Source organism: Setaria italica, chromosome IV (assembly GCF_000263155.2).
Source record: "Setaria italica strain Yugu1 chromosome IV, Setaria_italica_v2.0, whole genome shotgun sequence".
NCBI classification, from domain to species: Eukaryota; Viridiplantae; Streptophyta; class Magnoliopsida; order Poales; family Poaceae; genus Setaria; species Setaria italica.
The window spans coordinates 35,028,281-35,045,437 of NC_028453.1; the positions used below are offsets into that span (position 1 = coordinate 35,028,281).

At 46.3% G+C, this 17,157-nt stretch overlaps 3 protein-coding genes and 1 non-coding gene across 5 annotated transcripts; 3 read left to right on the forward strand and 1 right to left on the reverse strand.

Annotated features, from left to right (window-relative positions):
* Positions 1-5,532: 5,532 nt before the first annotated feature.
* LOC101785378 (glucan endo-1,3-beta-glucosidase 8) lies at positions 5,533-7,084 on the forward strand. The gene is made up of 2 exons (XM_004965944.1): positions 5,533-5,873; positions 5,986-7,084. Exons 1-2 carry the CDS (start codon positions 5,533-5,535, stop codon positions 7,082-7,084), a joined length of 1,440 nt encoding a protein of 479 aa, XP_004966001.1.
* Positions 7,085-11,885: 4,801 nt separating this feature from the next.
* Positions 11,886-12,955, forward strand: LOC101768275 (syntaxin-124). Its single transcript, XM_004967152.2, has 2 exons — positions 11,886-12,377; positions 12,461-12,955. The coding sequence occupies exons 1-2, from the start codon at positions 11,943-11,945 to the stop codon at positions 12,953-12,955; spliced, it is 930 nt and encodes a 309-aa protein (XP_004967209.1). The 5' UTR covers positions 11,886-11,942.
* A 490-nt stretch (positions 12,956-13,445) lies between these two features.
* Positions 13,446-16,930, reverse strand: LOC101785785 (dehydrogenase/reductase SDR family member 12). 2 transcript variants are annotated; one of them, XM_004965945.3, is made up of 10 exons: positions 16,699-16,930; positions 16,517-16,578; positions 15,736-15,855; positions 15,527-15,626; positions 15,340-15,420; positions 15,145-15,194; positions 14,855-15,005; positions 14,269-14,325; positions 14,062-14,183; positions 13,446-13,959 (listed from the first exon to the last, which is right to left on the reverse strand). In XM_004965945.3, exons 1-10 carry the CDS (start codon positions 16,711-16,713, stop codon positions 13,743-13,745), a joined length of 975 nt encoding a protein of 324 aa, XP_004966002.1. In that variant the 5' UTR covers positions 16,714-16,930; the 3' UTR covers positions 13,446-13,742. The 2 variants fall into 2 exon arrangements, with proteins under 2 accessions (XP_004966002.1, XP_004966003.1); XM_004965946.3 differs by lacking the exon at positions 16,517-16,578 and having other exon boundaries at positions 16,699-16,875.
* TRNAG-GCC lies at positions 13,587-13,657 on the forward strand. Its single transcript has one exon. It is a non-coding gene; the product is annotated as a tRNA-Gly (tRNA).
* Positions 16,931-17,157: the final 227 nt, after the last annotated feature.

A 17,157-nucleotide genomic window follows, 5' to 3' on the forward strand; every position in this document is an offset into this window, starting at 1 on the left:
CAAAATTGGTTTCACTAATTTTGGACACCCCTAGAAATTTCTGTGATTTAAATGGTGAGATTGGATTTAATCTATTTATTCTACAAAAGAAATCTAACTTTTTCCCGAAAAACACCCCGGCCTACTTTTCTCACGCACCCCCACTCTACCCTCTCTCTCTTACACTAGGCCCGCGGCTCGGACCCACCTCTTTCTCCTATTCACCTTACCCGCCGGCCCTTTAAACCTCTACTGGGCCTACTAGGCCATATTCTTTTTCCTTCTCCTTTTCTCCACACCGGTGACGGCCCGACGGCCCATCTCTCCTTCTCCTCTTCTCTCGCGAGGCCGGCCTGCTGGACCCCTGGGCCTCCGGCCTTTCCTTGCTCCTTCAACCGCCCGCACCGGCACCTGGGCCTCTAGGACTACGGCCCAACCGACGCGCGCGCCTGACTGACCTCCCTCCTCTTCTTCTCTTCTCTGACACGCGGGCCCATGGCACCGGTGCCTTCTTCCTCCTCCCGCTAAAAACTGGCGCGACAGGGGGCGGTGCGGCTCGCCGGCCGGCGCCCTACCGGCGACGGGGCTAGGTCGGGGAAGCATCCCCATGCCCTAACGCACCCGTGCGTGGCGACAGCTTCCCGGGAGATGGCCGGAGCCACTCCCTCCACGGCGGCGGGCGGCGGCGCCTACGGCCGGTTGTGGCTAGGCACAGCGATGGTGCAACCTACCTCAACGACTACCCCTATAGCTCCCTAGTACCCTAAAGACTCATCTACGACTACCCATACGGACAGAGAGTAGCGGCAAGAGGGTGCTCACCGTGAGCAGGAGGTGCGGCGACGGCGGATGGAAACGACGGCGATGTAGGGTATGCCGGCGGAGGGGCTGGGCAACAAGTCGACTGGGGTGTAGCTGGGGTACCTGTGGAGGAGTGGGCGAGAGGAATCGACGGGAGGTGAGGCGTGGCAGTGGAATTTGGTCGACGACGGTGGCTTTGACAGAAAGGGCGGCGGCAGTAAAAAGAGCAGGCAGTAAGTACGGCGGCGGGAGCGGTAGTTATTCGAAGCTTTCACCGTGCGCATGGTTGACACCGTGGTCTACTCGTAGGCTTGCGTGGCGAGGAGGTGGCGTAGCTGCTGCGCTGGCGGTCGACCGAGAACGCCGGTGGCAACACGTCGAGCTCGGCTCTGTCACCCTCCCCCTCTTTGTTTTCTGACGCCCGAAATTCAGATCCAAATCACGGTCGATTTCGAATCCGACGGCTCCCCGGTCCTTTAAGCAAAGTTATAGATAAACTTGAACTCTTCAAGTTTTATTTTTGCCCTAACCCGAGATAAACATCCTAGCACAGTTGAATTTTGAATTTCCTTTCTCCTCTTAACTGAATTACTTTGAACTCGAAGTTCAGTTCGTCAGTCTCTCGGCAGAGTCATTTACCCCACTTTGTAATTGATTTCAGTGATCCAAATCCCTTCCTTTTAGTCCAACTACTTCCCATTTGTGTTCTACAACCTTCAAGGATTCCATTTTGCCCATAAACACTTACATCTTTTGCTCTACATTCTTCTGAAATTGGCTCCAAACTCAGCTACTTATTGCTGTTTCAGACTTAGGCAAATTCAGCAATGCAGTCTACCGTGACAATGTGCTGACTTTGAGCTTAAATTTGAATTTGTCCCCCTTACTGTTCCTGATCAACAACACCCAAATCTATTTGTCCAAAGTCCATAATTCATCACTGTGTAGTTGTCTTGGTCCACTTATTTGGAAAATTGGTCGGAAATTAATTTCCAAAATGGACTCTGCTGCTGTTTTTCTGAACTTCTTATTGTCGGATGGTGAATAGTAACTTGGGTTTTTAATTTCTTTCTTTGATTTTCTTGAGGTATTTAGGACCAGATCTTGTCCCAAATCTTGATCTTCAAGTCCTAATCACTCTTATACTTCCATTCCATATTTTTGCCAAATTAATTTGAATTTCAAATTCAAAATTCAAATTTCAATCAAATTTGACCCGAATTTGATTTTTAGCCGATTTCTTCTCCCTTTCTTCATGAATTGCTTCTATTTCTTCAGAGTTACTTTTGATGACTAAAATAGCAGGTGTTACAGCTGCCACGACAGAAGCAGTTCGAGTGTGAATATAAGATTATTCCGCTAATATCAACCATAGCAACGAGCCAACGACCCCAATTATAACTCTTGGTTGAAACTAATTATGATGCAAATTGAAAAATAAAAAACAAATTCATCCCATCATAGTTACATACAGCACAATTAGTTCTTCCATACAGTTGCAATTAAAAATAATCATGTTAAAAACTACGAGATTACAGACGACTGTCTAAAAAAAGTTATGCTTGAAACTAGTTCTTACTCACCATGTATTGGGTTATGCTGAGAGTTACAACTGGAGCAACTGTTTAGATAGTTCAAATGCACCTTAGGATAATAATTCAGTTGCTATTAAGATAACTAAACTAGAAAACCACGTAGACCCACTACAATTATAATCGGAGCAATAATCTAGTTACAACCAAAGCAATTACAACTCGTTGGTCCTCTAATTACAATAACCTATTACAACTATACTAGTGAACCATGTACATGCCCCCACAATTGCAACTAGGGCACTAATCTAGTTACAAATAAAGCAGTTGCAACTGGTTGGATCCTCCAATTGCAACTAGAACTATAACTGAGTTATAGCTACACTAGGAAGCCATGCACACAACATCACAAATTGCAACTGGGGCACTAATCAGTTACTTGGAGCAAATTGCAACTAGGACAATAACATAGTTACAATTACACTAGGAAGGGCATGCCCCGTGACACTAGAATTGTAACTGAGGCGCTAATCTAGTAACAACCGGAACAATTGCAACTGGGGCGCTAATCTAATTACAACTGGAGCAATTGCAACTGGTCGGGTCCTCCAGTTACAATTAGGATAATAATCCAGTTACAACTACACTAGGAAGCCATGCACAAAACACCACAAATTGCAACTAGGGCGCTAATCTAGTTACAACTAGAGCAATTGCAACTGTTCGGGTCCTCCGATTACAACTAGGAAAATAATAACTCAGTTACAACTACATTAGAAAGCCATGCACACGACACCACAATGCGACGGGGCGCTAATCTAGTTACAACTGGAACAATCAATAGAACAGTAACCTAGTTGCAACGAGAACAACAATGAGCCGAACTATAAAAAAAACTATGTTAGACCTATAAAAAATATTACAAATGCTCAAACTAGTTGCAACTCATTATTTTACGTTATTTAAAATTGCTTGAAAGCCTAAGTTATAAATACACGTGGTAGCAGGATGTACACGATTTATACCAAAATAATATAATAAACAATTCGTTGGTCATGCATGCATGCTGATTGGCTGTGGGCATTGGTTGTTTTAAGCTTGTTTATTCAGCCGAGGGACTAGTACTACGCGAAGCTGGGGGCGTGTTTATTCAGCACTGGCACCTCTGAACCATCGCGATTCCGCGAGTGAAGGGATGGACGGGGACTTCACGTCCGCCGCCGGCTGGGCATCGCCGCCGCGCTTGCTGCTGTTTCCACCGACTGCTCACTTCGTGGGTGCAGAATGTCATGCCGCGCTGGAGCAGGGACCAAGGGTGACCAGCAGCATCAGGAAGGTCGAGCACGAGGATAGGCGGGAGGTGGCCGTAGGAAGAGACGAGGAACACGAGCGCCGAGCAGCAGCTCCGGGAGGTCTGGGCGCCGCCCACCATGCCGCCCGTAGATGAGAACGAAGATCCTTAATCGAAAGGAAAAACTTGGAATAATAGCATGGGGGTGGCGAGTGGCTTCGATTTTGTGTGGTCGACGCGCGATCCACTCCCGCTCGCGATGATCTGAGTGTTGGGGGGGGGGGGGGGGGGGAGGTTCCGTCTGCCCTCTGCCATGCGCTTGGTGGAAGATGAAGCTATATTAATTTTGTTTTTCTATTTACTCAGTGGGACCCACAGCCGATGCCCCTTCTCGGGAAGAGCCTTGGAACTTGAGGAGCTGGACCCTAATTAGGCCATGTTTAGTTACTCCCAACTTCCAACTTTGACACTATGCAAAAAGAAGATTCCCCATCACATCAAACTTGCGGTACATGCATGGAGTACTAAATGTAGATGAAATTAAAAAGTAATTGCACAGTTTTGTTGTACTTTACGAGACGAATCTTTTGAGCCTAATTAGTCAATATTTGGACAATAATTCACAAATACAAACGAAACGCTACAGTGTGCTACAGTGCTGTAACAGTAATTTGGCACCTCCCAAATTGGCCAACTAAACAAGGCCTTATTTTTGCTGACCCTGACACACATAGCCAATAGAATGTCATTCGTAAAAATGAAATCTCGGAGACCGGTACCGGAGCACACCAGCTCCCCGTCAATTTATATTTGATGTGGTTTTAATCAAATAGCAACACAATGGTACACAAAGTTGTGCTCATGATTGATCTTGGCTATATGCAAAGCATTAAACAACTTGCAGACAGTGAAACAGACTCTCCATTGTATAATTTGTCTGTATAGCTGTCTGTTTGCTAAATTCGAGGTGCTTGCAGACAACCCCTGTCTGTGGACTGTACATGCCCTTAGCAACGCGGGAGGGAGCGGGTACGGGTGGCCGGGAGGGTCTGTTAAAGTGCTCATAACAATAACTACAACTATCTTGGTACTCATCGTTGGACAATATAAAAGAACATCTAACAGAAAATCACATGAATAGAGACCACTAAATCATAGTACTGATAACGTAGCTCAGCTGGTAAGATTCCTTGTGATGGAATCTACCCATTTGGATTGGAATCCTCTTGACTCGGCACGAGTGCTCGCATTTTCATGGATTTATTAAAGGATTTAACCACCGTTATTTTCCCATCGACGCAGCGAGGCGTCAGTGGTGACTTTGCCAATCTTGAGATCTGTTAGGTTGCGTGTGTGTCGTATTCGTAGGGTTGAGTATGCGTTACTTATTTCGCAAAAAAATAGAAATGACACCAGTGTGGTAGTGCCCCTCATTAATCACGTTAATTTTTAATTAAGAAAACATTAGGTGTCTTTGGTATGGCCGACATAAATCAAGGAGGCTTCCTTCACTCAAAACGGATAACACATGCATGCTATCAAAACGAGCTAGGATGCAATCTCACGGTCACTAGAGCTGAGGAGCCATGGAGCACAGAAGAATCATCCACGGTGACTGCATAAACCGAAAGTTTTTTGATATTTAGGTGACTGAAGAATACCAATTGAAGAACACGTGACTTGACATTTTCCCAAATTTAGACGCCTTCAACTGTCAACCAAATTCTCTCGAGTCTTCCTCCTTTTTCTGAGGCCGAGGCTTCCACATGTCTGCTCTGTTGCTCGCATTCCAACCGTTTTTCCCGCCATTTTCCTCTCCTCTCCCTTCATCCACCGGAGAGGAGAGATGCAGCTCACGAACGCCACCGAATCCTGACCTCCCAAAGCTGCGATCAACCCAAGCCAAGGAAAATCAGGTGACGACGCCGCATGGCTCCGCTCCTGCGGCTGCTGGCCGGCGCGGCCGCGCTGCTGCTCGCGGCGTCCCCGGCCATGGCCGGCGACCACGTGGAAGTCGGCGTCAACTGGGGCTCGCAGCTCTCACACCCGCTGCTGCCGACGTCGGTCGTGAAGATGCTCAAGGCGAACGGCATCTCCAGGGTCAAGCTGTTCGACGCCGACCCGTGGCCCGTCGGCGCGCTCCTGGACTCCGGCATCGAGGTCATGCTCGGCATCCCCAACGACATGCTCGAGATGATGAACAGCTACGGCAACGCAAAAGATTGGGTCAGCGAGAACGTCACCGCCTACGGCGACAAGCTCAAGCTCAAGTAAATTTGCCTCTCGGATCGCATGGTCATCAAAACCTCTTGCAAAGCCATTCGTGCATGGCCGCCTCGAATTAGTTTCCAATGACGAATCGAGCATTGTTTGATCGAACAGGTATGTGGCAGTGGGAAATGAGCCGTTCCTCAAGGCCTACAACGGATCATTCATGAGGACTACATTCCCGGCTCTCAAGAACATCCAGAAGGCACTTAACGAGGCCGGCGTCGGCGACAAAGTGAAGGCGGTGGTCCCGCTCAACGCCGACGTCTACGTCTCCCCCGACGACAAGCCTTCCTCCGGCTCGTTCCGGCCAGACATCAACGACCTCATGACCGACATGGTCAAGTTCCTGCACGACCACGGCGCGCCCTTCGTCGTCAACATCTACCCCTTCCTCAGCCTGTACCAGAGCGACGACTTCCCCTTCGAGTTCGCCTTCTTCGACGGCGGCCGGAACATCCAGGACAAGGGCGGCATCAGCTACTCCAACGTGTTCGACGCCAACTACGACACGCTCGTGAACGCGCTGGAGAAGGCCGGCGTTCCCAACCTGAAGGTCATCGTCGGCGAGGCCGGCTGGCCCACCGACGGCAACAAGAACGCCAACCTCAAGCTGGCGCGGCGGTTCTACGACGGCCTGCTGGAGAAGCTGTCCAAGAACGAGGGCACCCCGGTGCGGCCGGGGAAGATGGAGGTCTACCTGTTCGGCCTCTTCGACGAGGACATGAAGAGCATCGCGCCGGGGAACTTCGAGCGCCACTGGGGCATCTTCACCTACGACGGAAAGCCCAAGTTCCCGATCGACTTGACGGGGCAGCGCCACGACAAGCTCCTGTCGCCGGTGCCCGACGTGGAGTACCTCCCGCACCAGTGGTGCGTGTTCGACGACGGGGCCAAGGACAAGTCGAAGCTGCCGGGGAACATCCAGTACGCGTGCGCCAGCGGAGACTGCACGGCGCTCGGCTACGGCTGCTCCTGCAACGGGCTGGACGAGAAGAGCAACATCTCCTACGCCTTCAACATGTACTTCCAGATGCAGGACCAGGACGTGCGCGCCTGCGACTTCGACGGGCTCGCCAAGATCTCCGACAAGAACGCCTCCACGCGCGGCTGCCTGTTCCCGATCCAGGTCCTCAGCGCCGGAGGCCGGGCGGCGCCGGGGCTCGGATGGGCGGCGGCGCTCCTGGCCGTGGCTGTGATGTTGTTCGTGTAGAGAGGTGTTGGTGACTTCGTGTAGAATTCCGTTTGTGTACGCTGAAAGACTCTACGTATACACACCTGTTGATGTGATACTTATGATGGAATGCGAGCCATGTTAGCGCTACTCCGATTTTCTGGCAGCGTTTTTAAACTCAGCATCGGTTTAAGATTGGCGACATTGACTTGCACACATAATGCATTTAAACAATGTGCAGGTAGTTTGAGATAATTTTTTAATAAATGATGTAGGTAATTTAGATATAGAATATAGTCCATTTATGTTATTTAAAATAATGATGGAGGTGGATAATTCGGATACAAAATTAAATCACTATTGCGAAGCAGCTCCTTCGTGCCAGCTTATTCGTGCCGGTAGACCCGGTACTAATGTTCCATCTGCGCCAACCCCAACCTGATAGTCGATGCAGTCAACACCAACATGCATAGTTTTTGTGGCAGCACTTAATGAATGGTCACAAGTATAAGTGTTATACCGGCTTTAGATTGCACCATCACGGGTTAGTGTTTCACACACAAGAAGGTGAAGCACAAGTGCGCGTCATCATGGTCAAGACGTGGAATCAAGAATCCCAAGCGCACTTGCTAATTAAACTGTGTGCAACAAAAAAGTTGAAACACCAAGTATCTATGTATATGTATGCCCCATCTTGCATTTGATCGAGATCACCAACAGAGGCAAGAGGGATCGATCGAGAGCGTAGAGGCAAAAGCAAAGGCGATTGAGGAAAGAGACATGAACATAGAGATGATGAGTCAAGCAGACACATCAATGCCTCGATGGTGCAGGGCACGGACGTCGTCGAGATCAACCGCATCTTCAACGGAAACCAGCAAATGGTGCTCGTGGCAAATGTTGTCGAGCACCAGGATCAAGAGCGATGACACCACCAGCTCATTTTGGCCATTCTTCCAAGGGCCCAAGATATGTTCGTGAATAAAGCTTACATAATATTGGTAAGACGTCTGAAAACATCAATTGTGAAGGAAAAGAAGGAACACTACCAGATCTAGGATAAGGAATTGGATGACCTTTAGCCTTTTGGCAAGCATCACAAATAGAATCAGTAAAATCACTACTAAAGGACAAATTATTATCACTAAGAACATGATTGATGATAATAGACAAAGAATGCACTAAACGATGATGCCACGCCTAAAAGTGGACGCTCTCTTGACATGATGAACTTGAGAAGTATGGGGCATAGGATAGAGCCATATTGACATTACCTTCAAGTAGAGGCTTATTCGTGCCCAAACCGTTAACACAAAAGAAAGAAGGATGGAACTCAAGGAAGACATAATTATCATATGTAAATTGATGCATAGTGGTTAAGTTCTTGTTTGTAGTAGGGACATGTAGAATTTTCTTAAAGGAAAAAATCACGATCAGAGGTATGAAAAATAGTATTACCAGCATGACTGAAGCTCATACTTTTGCATTAGCAGCATGGATCCTAGCCATGATATCTCTCTCTCTTGTGATAAAGTTATGTAATGCATTATATTGGTAATATGATCAGTAGATCTAGAAACAATATACCAGTTTATATCAATGACATAAGAAGGTACTGCAGAGGAAGTATATTTCTATACTCTAGGTGTCATCGGTTTAGTTCCACCAACGCGAGGAACAGTGTACTTATTGTTGAACCTACACCGAGAGTCATGCATGATGTGCCCTATACCCTCACAGAGCTGGTAAACAAGTCTATCAGAATCAGGTGAGCTGTGACCAGTAGATGCACCGGGGCCACCAGAACCAGTACCACAACCACCCAAGGAAGAACCTCGACCCCGTCCTCAAGGAAAGTCATGAACACGACCATTAGATGCCAAACTGGCCTTCATCATTGCGCTGCTGGGCCAACCGTGCCTCATATAAGAGAGAAGGTGGAGTACAGATCCCTCAACGATAAGGAATCCTTGATCAATACTGAGACAAATGGATTATTGTCAGAGTCCAGTCCATTTAAGATGTAACTGATGAGATCATCATCTTCGATCTTCTTGCCAACTGCCGCAATTTCATCGGCAGGCCCTTTCATCTTGCTATAATATATGCAAATACAGGTTAGCCGCTTTCTTTTCCCGGGGAATAAAGCTGAGAACAGAGCTGCAGAATTTTGGGCACATATTGCAATGAAAATATATTAGTGATCACCATCTACACTTGAGCAGCATGTTCATGGAAAGACACTTGTACCAGGATTTCCTGGTCATGGTAGACAACAAATAAGAAAGAACTTGCTGATCTTGAGTAATCCAGGTCACGTAGGATGAATTTTCAACTTCTTCAACGAACTTGTCAAATTTTTCAACCCGAATTGCCACAGCTTGCTGGACCATCATATCGATCCATCTAGGATGCCAACCAGGCGCAATCCATGAACTGCAGGGAGGACTTGCGCTCTTCACACAAGGAAATTGTCTGAAGTAAGTTTCTCCAAGACAGGGATGTCATCGAAGAAATAATTGTAGAACTCAACTATATGTTATTTTGGAGGAAGTGACTCTAATATCATGTAAGATATAAAGGAACGGCTTACCTCATAGCGAGCCGGTGGTGTTTTTATATATAGACTGGGAGCTTCCAGCTGTAACAAGCTACAGAGAGACCTCCTAATGGGAGACGATTACATGAGAGAATAATACATGTCTAGTACTCTAGTCTGTACCCTGTTACACATATACTTTTACATATTTGATTCCAAGATGAGAGTTATATATTTGATGAATACCAAAAAAGGAAAATGAACTTAAAAAAGATTTTATATACTTTATTCCCTTTCTAGAATCTATTTGTACATAACAATATGCTCTCTTTCTAGATAAATGATGAAGCAAGGGTATAAAAATTCTAGTAGAAATTTTTTATGATTGAAAACTAAGTAGTATTAACAACCAATTAACTCTGACAATTTGAGACACATAGGACAACGCAATCTCCACACCGCAGTGTTGAATCCTAGGAGTGTAGAGGATATTGAAGAAGACTATATAAACAAGGGGTGAGGCTCTAGGAATCAGTTAAGCCAAGGGTAAACCCAAAGATCTTATCCAAGACCAAGACTTGTGAGGGGGTAATTAGGAGCACTCAAGAGGGATAGTCTTGATAGTTTTATAACACTAGATTCTTGTATAGAGCAAGGATCATAGGGTCCTAAAGGGTCAAGTAAAGTTACGAGCAAGCCACAATCACTTGTACTCTTTTAGAGTTGTGCTTCAAGAATTTAGGATCGGGCTTGTCAAAATCTTGTTCTATTATATCATGGTTGCTTCAACGCCGTCATCTAGAGTTTTCTATGAGATCCATGTACATTGTTCTTTATACAGTGTAAGCTCCTGTCACACTCGCAATAGTCTTTCAAGATCGGGGGGCTGCTATGCATGACGAGTGATATCAGATTATAACGGACTCACTTTGATACAAAGGGTTTTGGACCTTCATAACAGATAAGAATGGGTGGCTGTGGCAACCACGCAAAGCCACTAAGTGATCTCTCACCGTGTGATGGTAGTACCAAGGTGGAGGAAACCTGGCAACCTAGCTCCAGGCTACGGTGAGTTTTATCAATTCTCGTATTTCTCTGCTATTTGTTTTGTGCTTTTTTATGGATTTCTCTTAGCATTGATGATAAAAAAAAGGTTAGACTGGTTTAGGGCCGGCATACGAAGCGGATCACGAGAAGGATGTGTGCTATACAGATAAATAGACAAGAATAGGGAGAGGTGATGGAATCCATCCCCTTGCTATGTGAAAGGGGAGAGGCACAAGGAGAGGATAAAGGTGCTTTTTTTTCTTTTTGAAATATCTCTACCATTCAAACTATGTATATGAGAGTAACTCCACGGTCTGAGGCCCCACACTACAAATGAGCAGTCTAAACTACAAATGAGTACATAGCCACGATCTTCCGTTGTCCATTTGAGCTATGGATCAAAGTGTCTATTTTGTTGTGCTATATATACAATGCTCAAGGTCAACGAGAAATATGTACTTTGTTCTATTCTTATTATAGTCCAAATCTCTCCAAATAATATTTTTTCCATAAAGTATATGTTTTTAAACATTTTACAACATTTTCTTGTAAAAGAAACATGGAAACAAAACCTAAAAAACAAGTCTTCTTTAAATCAATTAAATTATAAGATGAGCATGGACTTTCTTAAAAAATCATCTGGCTAGCACATCAGCCGCCAACATAGCATTTTTTTTTCTTGTGTCACCTTAGTGATCCATATGCATCCATCTCTCAAGTTGTTATTTTCAAATGATCAATTAGACAGATGATGTACCTAAGTGCACTCTTCCACCAAGTTTGTGATGCATTTAACTCTTTTAGAAAAATATTTTGAATACTTTCTATCAAATATCGGGAGCATTAAAACAAGAATATGCAAAAAAAAAACAGATGTGGCTAGCTAGTAGAGCTAAATACAAGAGTGTGATATAGCTTTTCCCGTGCGACTCATGATAGTGCAACGGAAGCTGCTACTTACACGTGAGAAAAATAATTATTGCTCTCTCACCACCTCGCCGTTGAAAGGACCGGAGCAAGACACTAGCGAGACCATGGCCATGAGAAGGCATGCATGCCGTATTGCCACAATTAGGGAGAGAGTCTCCTAGAGGGGAGGGAGGCCTTCCTTTCTTCCACTTCCTGCCGACTGCTAATTTCCTCGACGCCATGCATATATCCATCTAGGGCGGCAAGCCATTGCCATTCTTTCAAACTCGCGCGCCGTAGTAGATTGTTCATCTCGTTCAACCAGCTAGGCACCAATCAACCCTGTTGCCCGGCGATCAGGTCCTGCCCCGCTGATTTGCTGCTCGTTGCGTCGTCCCCACGATGAACGACCTGTTCTCGTCGAGCTCGTTCAAGAAGTATGCGGACGCGAGCCCGGCGCCGTCGGGCGGCGACATGGAGGCCGGCGGTGAGAGCGTGGTGAACCTGGACAAGTTCTTCGAGGACGTGGAGGCGGTGAAGGAGGACATGCGCGGCCTGGAGGGCATGTACAAGGGCCTCCAGTCCACCAACGAGGAGACCAAGACGGCCCACGACGCCCGCACCGTCAAGTCCCTCCGCGCCCGCATGGACAAGGACGTCGAGCAGGTGCTCCGCCGCGCCAAGGCCGTCAAGAGCAAGCTCGAGGAGCTCGACCGCTCCAACGCCACCTCCCGCAAGGTCCCGGGCTGCGGGCCCGGCTCCTCCACCGACCGCACCCGCTCCTCCGTCGTCGCCGGCCTCGGCAAGAAGCTCAAGGACCTCATGGACGACTTCCAGGTAAAATTTATCTGTTCATGCACGCATCCTCCGTCATCGTCCGACCAGGGGAGTACAGGATGCTGACATAGAAAATGGTGCAGGGGTTGAGGGCGAGGATGGCGGCGGAGTACAAGGAGACGGTGGCGCGGCGGTACTTCACGGTGACGGGGGAGAAAGCGGAGGACAGCACGATCGAGGCGCTCATCTCGTCGGGGGAGAGCGAGTCGTTCATGCAGAAGGCGATTCAGGAGCAAGGGCGCGGGCAGGTGATGGACACCATCTCGGAGATCCAGGAGCGGCACGACGCCGTCAAGGACATCGAGCGGAGCCTCATGGACCTGCACCAGGTGTTCCTCGACATGGCCGCGCTCGTCGAGGCGCAGGGCCACCAGCTCAACGACATCGAGAGCCACGTCGCGCACGCCAGCTCCTTCGTGCGCAGGGGCACCGTCGAGCTGGAGACCGCGCGCGAGTACCAGAAAAGCAGCCGCAAGTGGATGTGCTTCGCCGTCCTCGCCGGCATCCTCCTCATCGCCGTCCTCATCCTGCCCGTGCTCGTCAACCTTCGCATCCTGACGCTCCCCACCAGACGATGATTATTCATCTGACGATCGATCCGCAGTGCGTCGTCGGATGAGATTCTCTTCTTCTCGGTCTTGTCTCTTTATTATGCGTATACTTCGTTTCACCAAGGATGTCCGTTTTTTGTTTGGTTTCGTCAGGTCTGTACCATTCGGTTTGTTTTTTTCTCTTGGTAGTAGAAGTAGCAGTTGATTTTCAGAAGCATGCACTACTTGATTGAGAATTTGAGATGGCATGCATGCATGGGGCCTGTGAAGCTGTGAATTACGGTGATTGTAACAGTTTCGGTAATTTGAAATCGAAGCCAATAGGTGTGGATTATCAGCTTTCGTGTTATATAGAGATATTTGGAATGTGAATTTTCATACCAATTTAGGAGGAAGTGCTATGTTCTACTGTTATTTGTAAATAACTAAGAAATTTATATACTATCTTATTGGATTCAAATGGACCTTATACCTAACCTAAGCACCCACAAATCTGGTATTTTTTAACCGCAATGTATAAGCTTTCAGGGCAAATAGAATGTTTTATTGAAATATGAGAAATATCCACGTTTGACTGATCCTATACAAAACTGTATGTTTACTGATCTACGATTACATTATAATCATTAGAACAACCATCAAAAGGTACCCATCAAAGGCACCAGTGGTCTAGTGGTAGAATAGTACCCTGCCACGGTACAGACCCGGGTTCGATTCCCGGCTGGTGCAAATTTTTTTTAATTTCTGTCACAATGACATGAATCACGTTCAACACCTATCACTATCAGCTACCCTTGTTGCTACACCAAACAGCTCATCCCAATGCAGGTAGGCCACAGATGGACCTAATGCTATCAACAACGGACTTTATCTGCGAGTGTGATGGTGCAGTCCCAGCAAACTTCAAATGTTTTGGCGCTTCAGCTCGGTCGAAGTAGAAAGCTCCTGAGGATAACTTCTCCTTAGGTTGCAATGCCAACCAAAGCACTGTATCAGCTCCTTCGTCATTTGATCTCAGGTTTCCAGATAACCTGAAATGATATTTTGCACCAAGAATTATATTATTGCAATATCGGCAGATTGATCTCACAAAGCATGAACCGTTCAACGTCAACCAGGAGAGGAAATCCTACTTCTCTGATAATCCCGGCAAGCTCTTGGAGACTCCTGGTGTGTCAGCCCATCCAGGGTGCATGGAGTAGAAACCAACTCCCTTGCTGTTGTATTTCTCAGCCCACCACTCAGTGAGTGCGACCTGAGAGAAGTTACATGAGCATATTAGTTACTTGATTTCACAAAAGATATGGCATGATAGAATGCATGATTCAATTTGGACAAACCTGAACTCTTTTGTTTCGAGCATATTGTCGTGTCCCGTCAAAGTTTTCTTCGCTGAACTGAAGATTTTAACAAATAAGAAGGATGATGACTGACATTATATTATCACATTACAGGAATTAAAAAGAGTTCTTTTAAATGCTAGTTCATTTTCTACAAACAAAAACCTACATATTCCACAATTTCTGCCCTTGCAGGTGGAAAAAAGTGGCTTTTGTACTAAGCTGTTCAGAACTTATAGAGCTAGCTCACTTTCAGTGATAAAAGTATATGACAGTCCAGAATCTGGCAGCTCTTCCAAATAGTAGATTGTACAACTTCAAATTAAATGATGCCTTGCTATTCACCACTATTTCCTGAGTTGACCAGCTTCACCTCAAATGAACCCTCTTGACAAGTTTCATCGCACAGCTAGATTTCTCCTAGACCAAATAATTTCTTTTTAAAAAAAAGAAAAAGGACTTTCTTCCTCACGTTAACAATCTATAGTTTCATCTCTCCAGGGTACAGGTTTAAATTTCCTCTTTGAAGTAGCTTTTCCATAATCCGCTTCTATGCAAAGAAGGCATTTAGAGATAAATGACTTGCCTGTAAGTCCTTGTTCAGTGGCTCAGTGTACATGCCTCCTGATGCAACTGTGATCACACGAGCATCTGGTGCTGCTTTTTCCAATAATGGCATCACTAGCTCTGTTAAAGTATATGTTGCTGCCACATTGACAGCAAAATTGAGCTCCAACCTGTTCCAAAAAGGAAAAAGAAGAACAGCGTAGATTTTCAATGACAAATTATCAGTCTAAGTAATTCATAGGATATATAAATGTATAGGCTGGTTGCACATAGCCAAGGGAAACAACAATGGAGCATGATATCACCTACCCTTCTGCTGTAGTCTCACGCTTGTGCTCTAGTAAGCCAGCATTGTTTACCTAGATGAAAAATTATCTAGTTATAGTTTTATTCCATCATTTGGTTAATCCAATTTAGATAAACTTTTTACAGAATTAACATGAAAACTTAAAGTGGTAGGGAAAGAAGCAAAAGCTATAGTTTGGTTGAAACAGCACTACTCACAAGGACATGGAGTGGTTTATCCATTGAAGTGAACTTTGTTGCAAATGATTTGACTTCATTGATAGATGAAAGGTCACATATCTGTCACATGATAATAGTTTCAAGAGTTATTTCTCATAACTAGTGCACAACATCATGAAGAATTGAATCTTCCAAACATGTAGGAGAGTCAGTAAGAGTATCATACCTCCAGATGAACATTTTCATTGCCAGTTTTGGATCTTATTTGATTGAGAGCAGCCTCTCCTCTCTCCTTGTTTCGACAGAGCATATAGACAGTAGCACCACTAGAAGAACAAATCAATGTTTTAGAAGACACCACATATTGAAATCAGCAAATTTTACCCCTTGCATTCAGCACAAACCATCACATTAGAACAAGGAATAGATCCATACTGTGAAGCCAAACCCTCAGCTGTAGCAAAACCTATGCCAGAATTTGCTCCCGTCACCAGGCAGTTTTTCCCATCCAACTGGATTAGCATATCTTCCTCTCTGAATTTCTTGGCATGTTCCCTGTGACATAAAAGGCATGTCAGTCTGATCGCGACAAAGAAAGAAATGTGTAGTGCTGTCAGACGTTAGGAAATTTAATTGTTTACAAGTGCAAAATTGTTTACAGGTGCAGACAGCAATTACCCTCATTTTTTAGGAGCAAATTTTCTGACCCTATCTGCTCCTCACAACCCCTTAAATAACAGTTTGAAAATTGGTGTTTCTCTGCTGACAAAATTAAACTAAACAGGCAGTGATATGCAGAAATTTGGAACCCCAAGGGCTGATTTGGTCAGTTTAGCCCTACTGTGCTAAATACAATTTAAGGAATACCGACTCTGACAAGGCCGGAATTGAGGAGCATTTGGCCACATTTTTTAGGAGCAAAATTTTCTGACCCTCCTCAACCCTTTCAATTACAATTTGGAAAAAAAAATGGGGTTTCACTGCTGATAAAATGAAACTAAACGGCCAAAGCTATAGAGAAGCTTGGCCCCAAGGGAAGCTCAGCTTAGCCCCCCTGTGCTAAATTAAATTTGAGGATCAATCGATTCCGACAAAAGGCGGAATTTGCGAGGAACTAGCATTCCACATCAACAAACGCAGTCGCACAAAAATTGGGCATGCTGCAGGAAAGAGAGGAGGATGCTTGGAGGCGATTGAGGGGCGGAATCAGGCTTACAGGAAACCGGATTTGGTGAACTGGGTGAAGCCGTAGAGCCCAAACGCCGCCGTCCTCCATGCCTACACCCCCGAAAACATAATCCACGCAAATCACCCACGCATACGAGCAACCAGAGCAAAATCTATGCCTGCTCCCGCATTATGTGTACGATTAACAAAGATTGGAGGCACAATAATCACCTTCTGGATGAACATCTTCGTCTTCCCCCTCTCGCTCTTGCTCCCGTCAGCCCTCTCTTCTTCCGCACAAGAAACGTTGCCTTGTCCACGGGGCCAGGCCAAGCGCCTGTTCTTTGTAGCACTCCACAGCTTCCTTCGTTCTGGAATCTGGGAGCCTTCTCGAAGCGAGGACGCAGTGGGGTCAAGAACCCGCCTCGGTGGCCGATCCTGCGCCGCGAGAGATTGCAGAACCAGGCCGTCGCTTCCGGGTGCGATGTCAGGTAACGGAAGCACGCGCCACGTCCTTTGGGCTGCCGTTGCTCCCAGAAACTTTATGGGCCGCATCTATACACTCCTTCGCTGCCTGGGTTCGTGCAAGTTCGCGGACGTACTTTTTATTGGGCTGAGGGCCCAGCGCGTGGGAGCTGCTCGCGCGGTTGGATCGCTGCGGACCGTGTAGATGAGCTGACTGCAGACAGT

Bases quoted from the DNA above. Each gene is read 5' to 3' on its own strand.
- LOC101785785 (XM_004965945.3), bottom strand. The intron at 15,421-15,526 runs GTATGATACTCT...ATCATGTGACAG, and splicing joins ATGAAAATGTTCATCTGGAG to ATATGTGACCTTTCATCTAT. The intron at 14,326-14,854 runs GCAAGTCATTTA...TAAAATCTTCAG, and splicing joins CACTGAACAAGGACTTACAG to TTCAGCGAAGAAAACTTTGA.
- LOC101768275 (XM_004967152.2), top strand. From the start codon at position 11,943: ATGAACGACCTGTTCTCGTCGAGCTCGTTCAAGAAGTATGCGGACGCG. The intron at 12,378-12,460 runs GTAAAATTTATC...AAAATGGTGCAG, and splicing joins ACCTCATGGACGACTTCCAG to GGGTTGAGGGCGAGGATGGC.
- LOC101785378 (XM_004965944.1), top strand. From the start codon at position 5,533: ATGGCTCCGCTCCTGCGGCTGCTGGCCGGCGCGGCCGCGCTGCTGCTC. The intron at 5,874-5,985 runs GTAAATTTGCCT...TTGATCGAACAG, and splicing joins GGCGACAAGCTCAAGCTCAA to GTATGTGGCAGTGGGAAATG.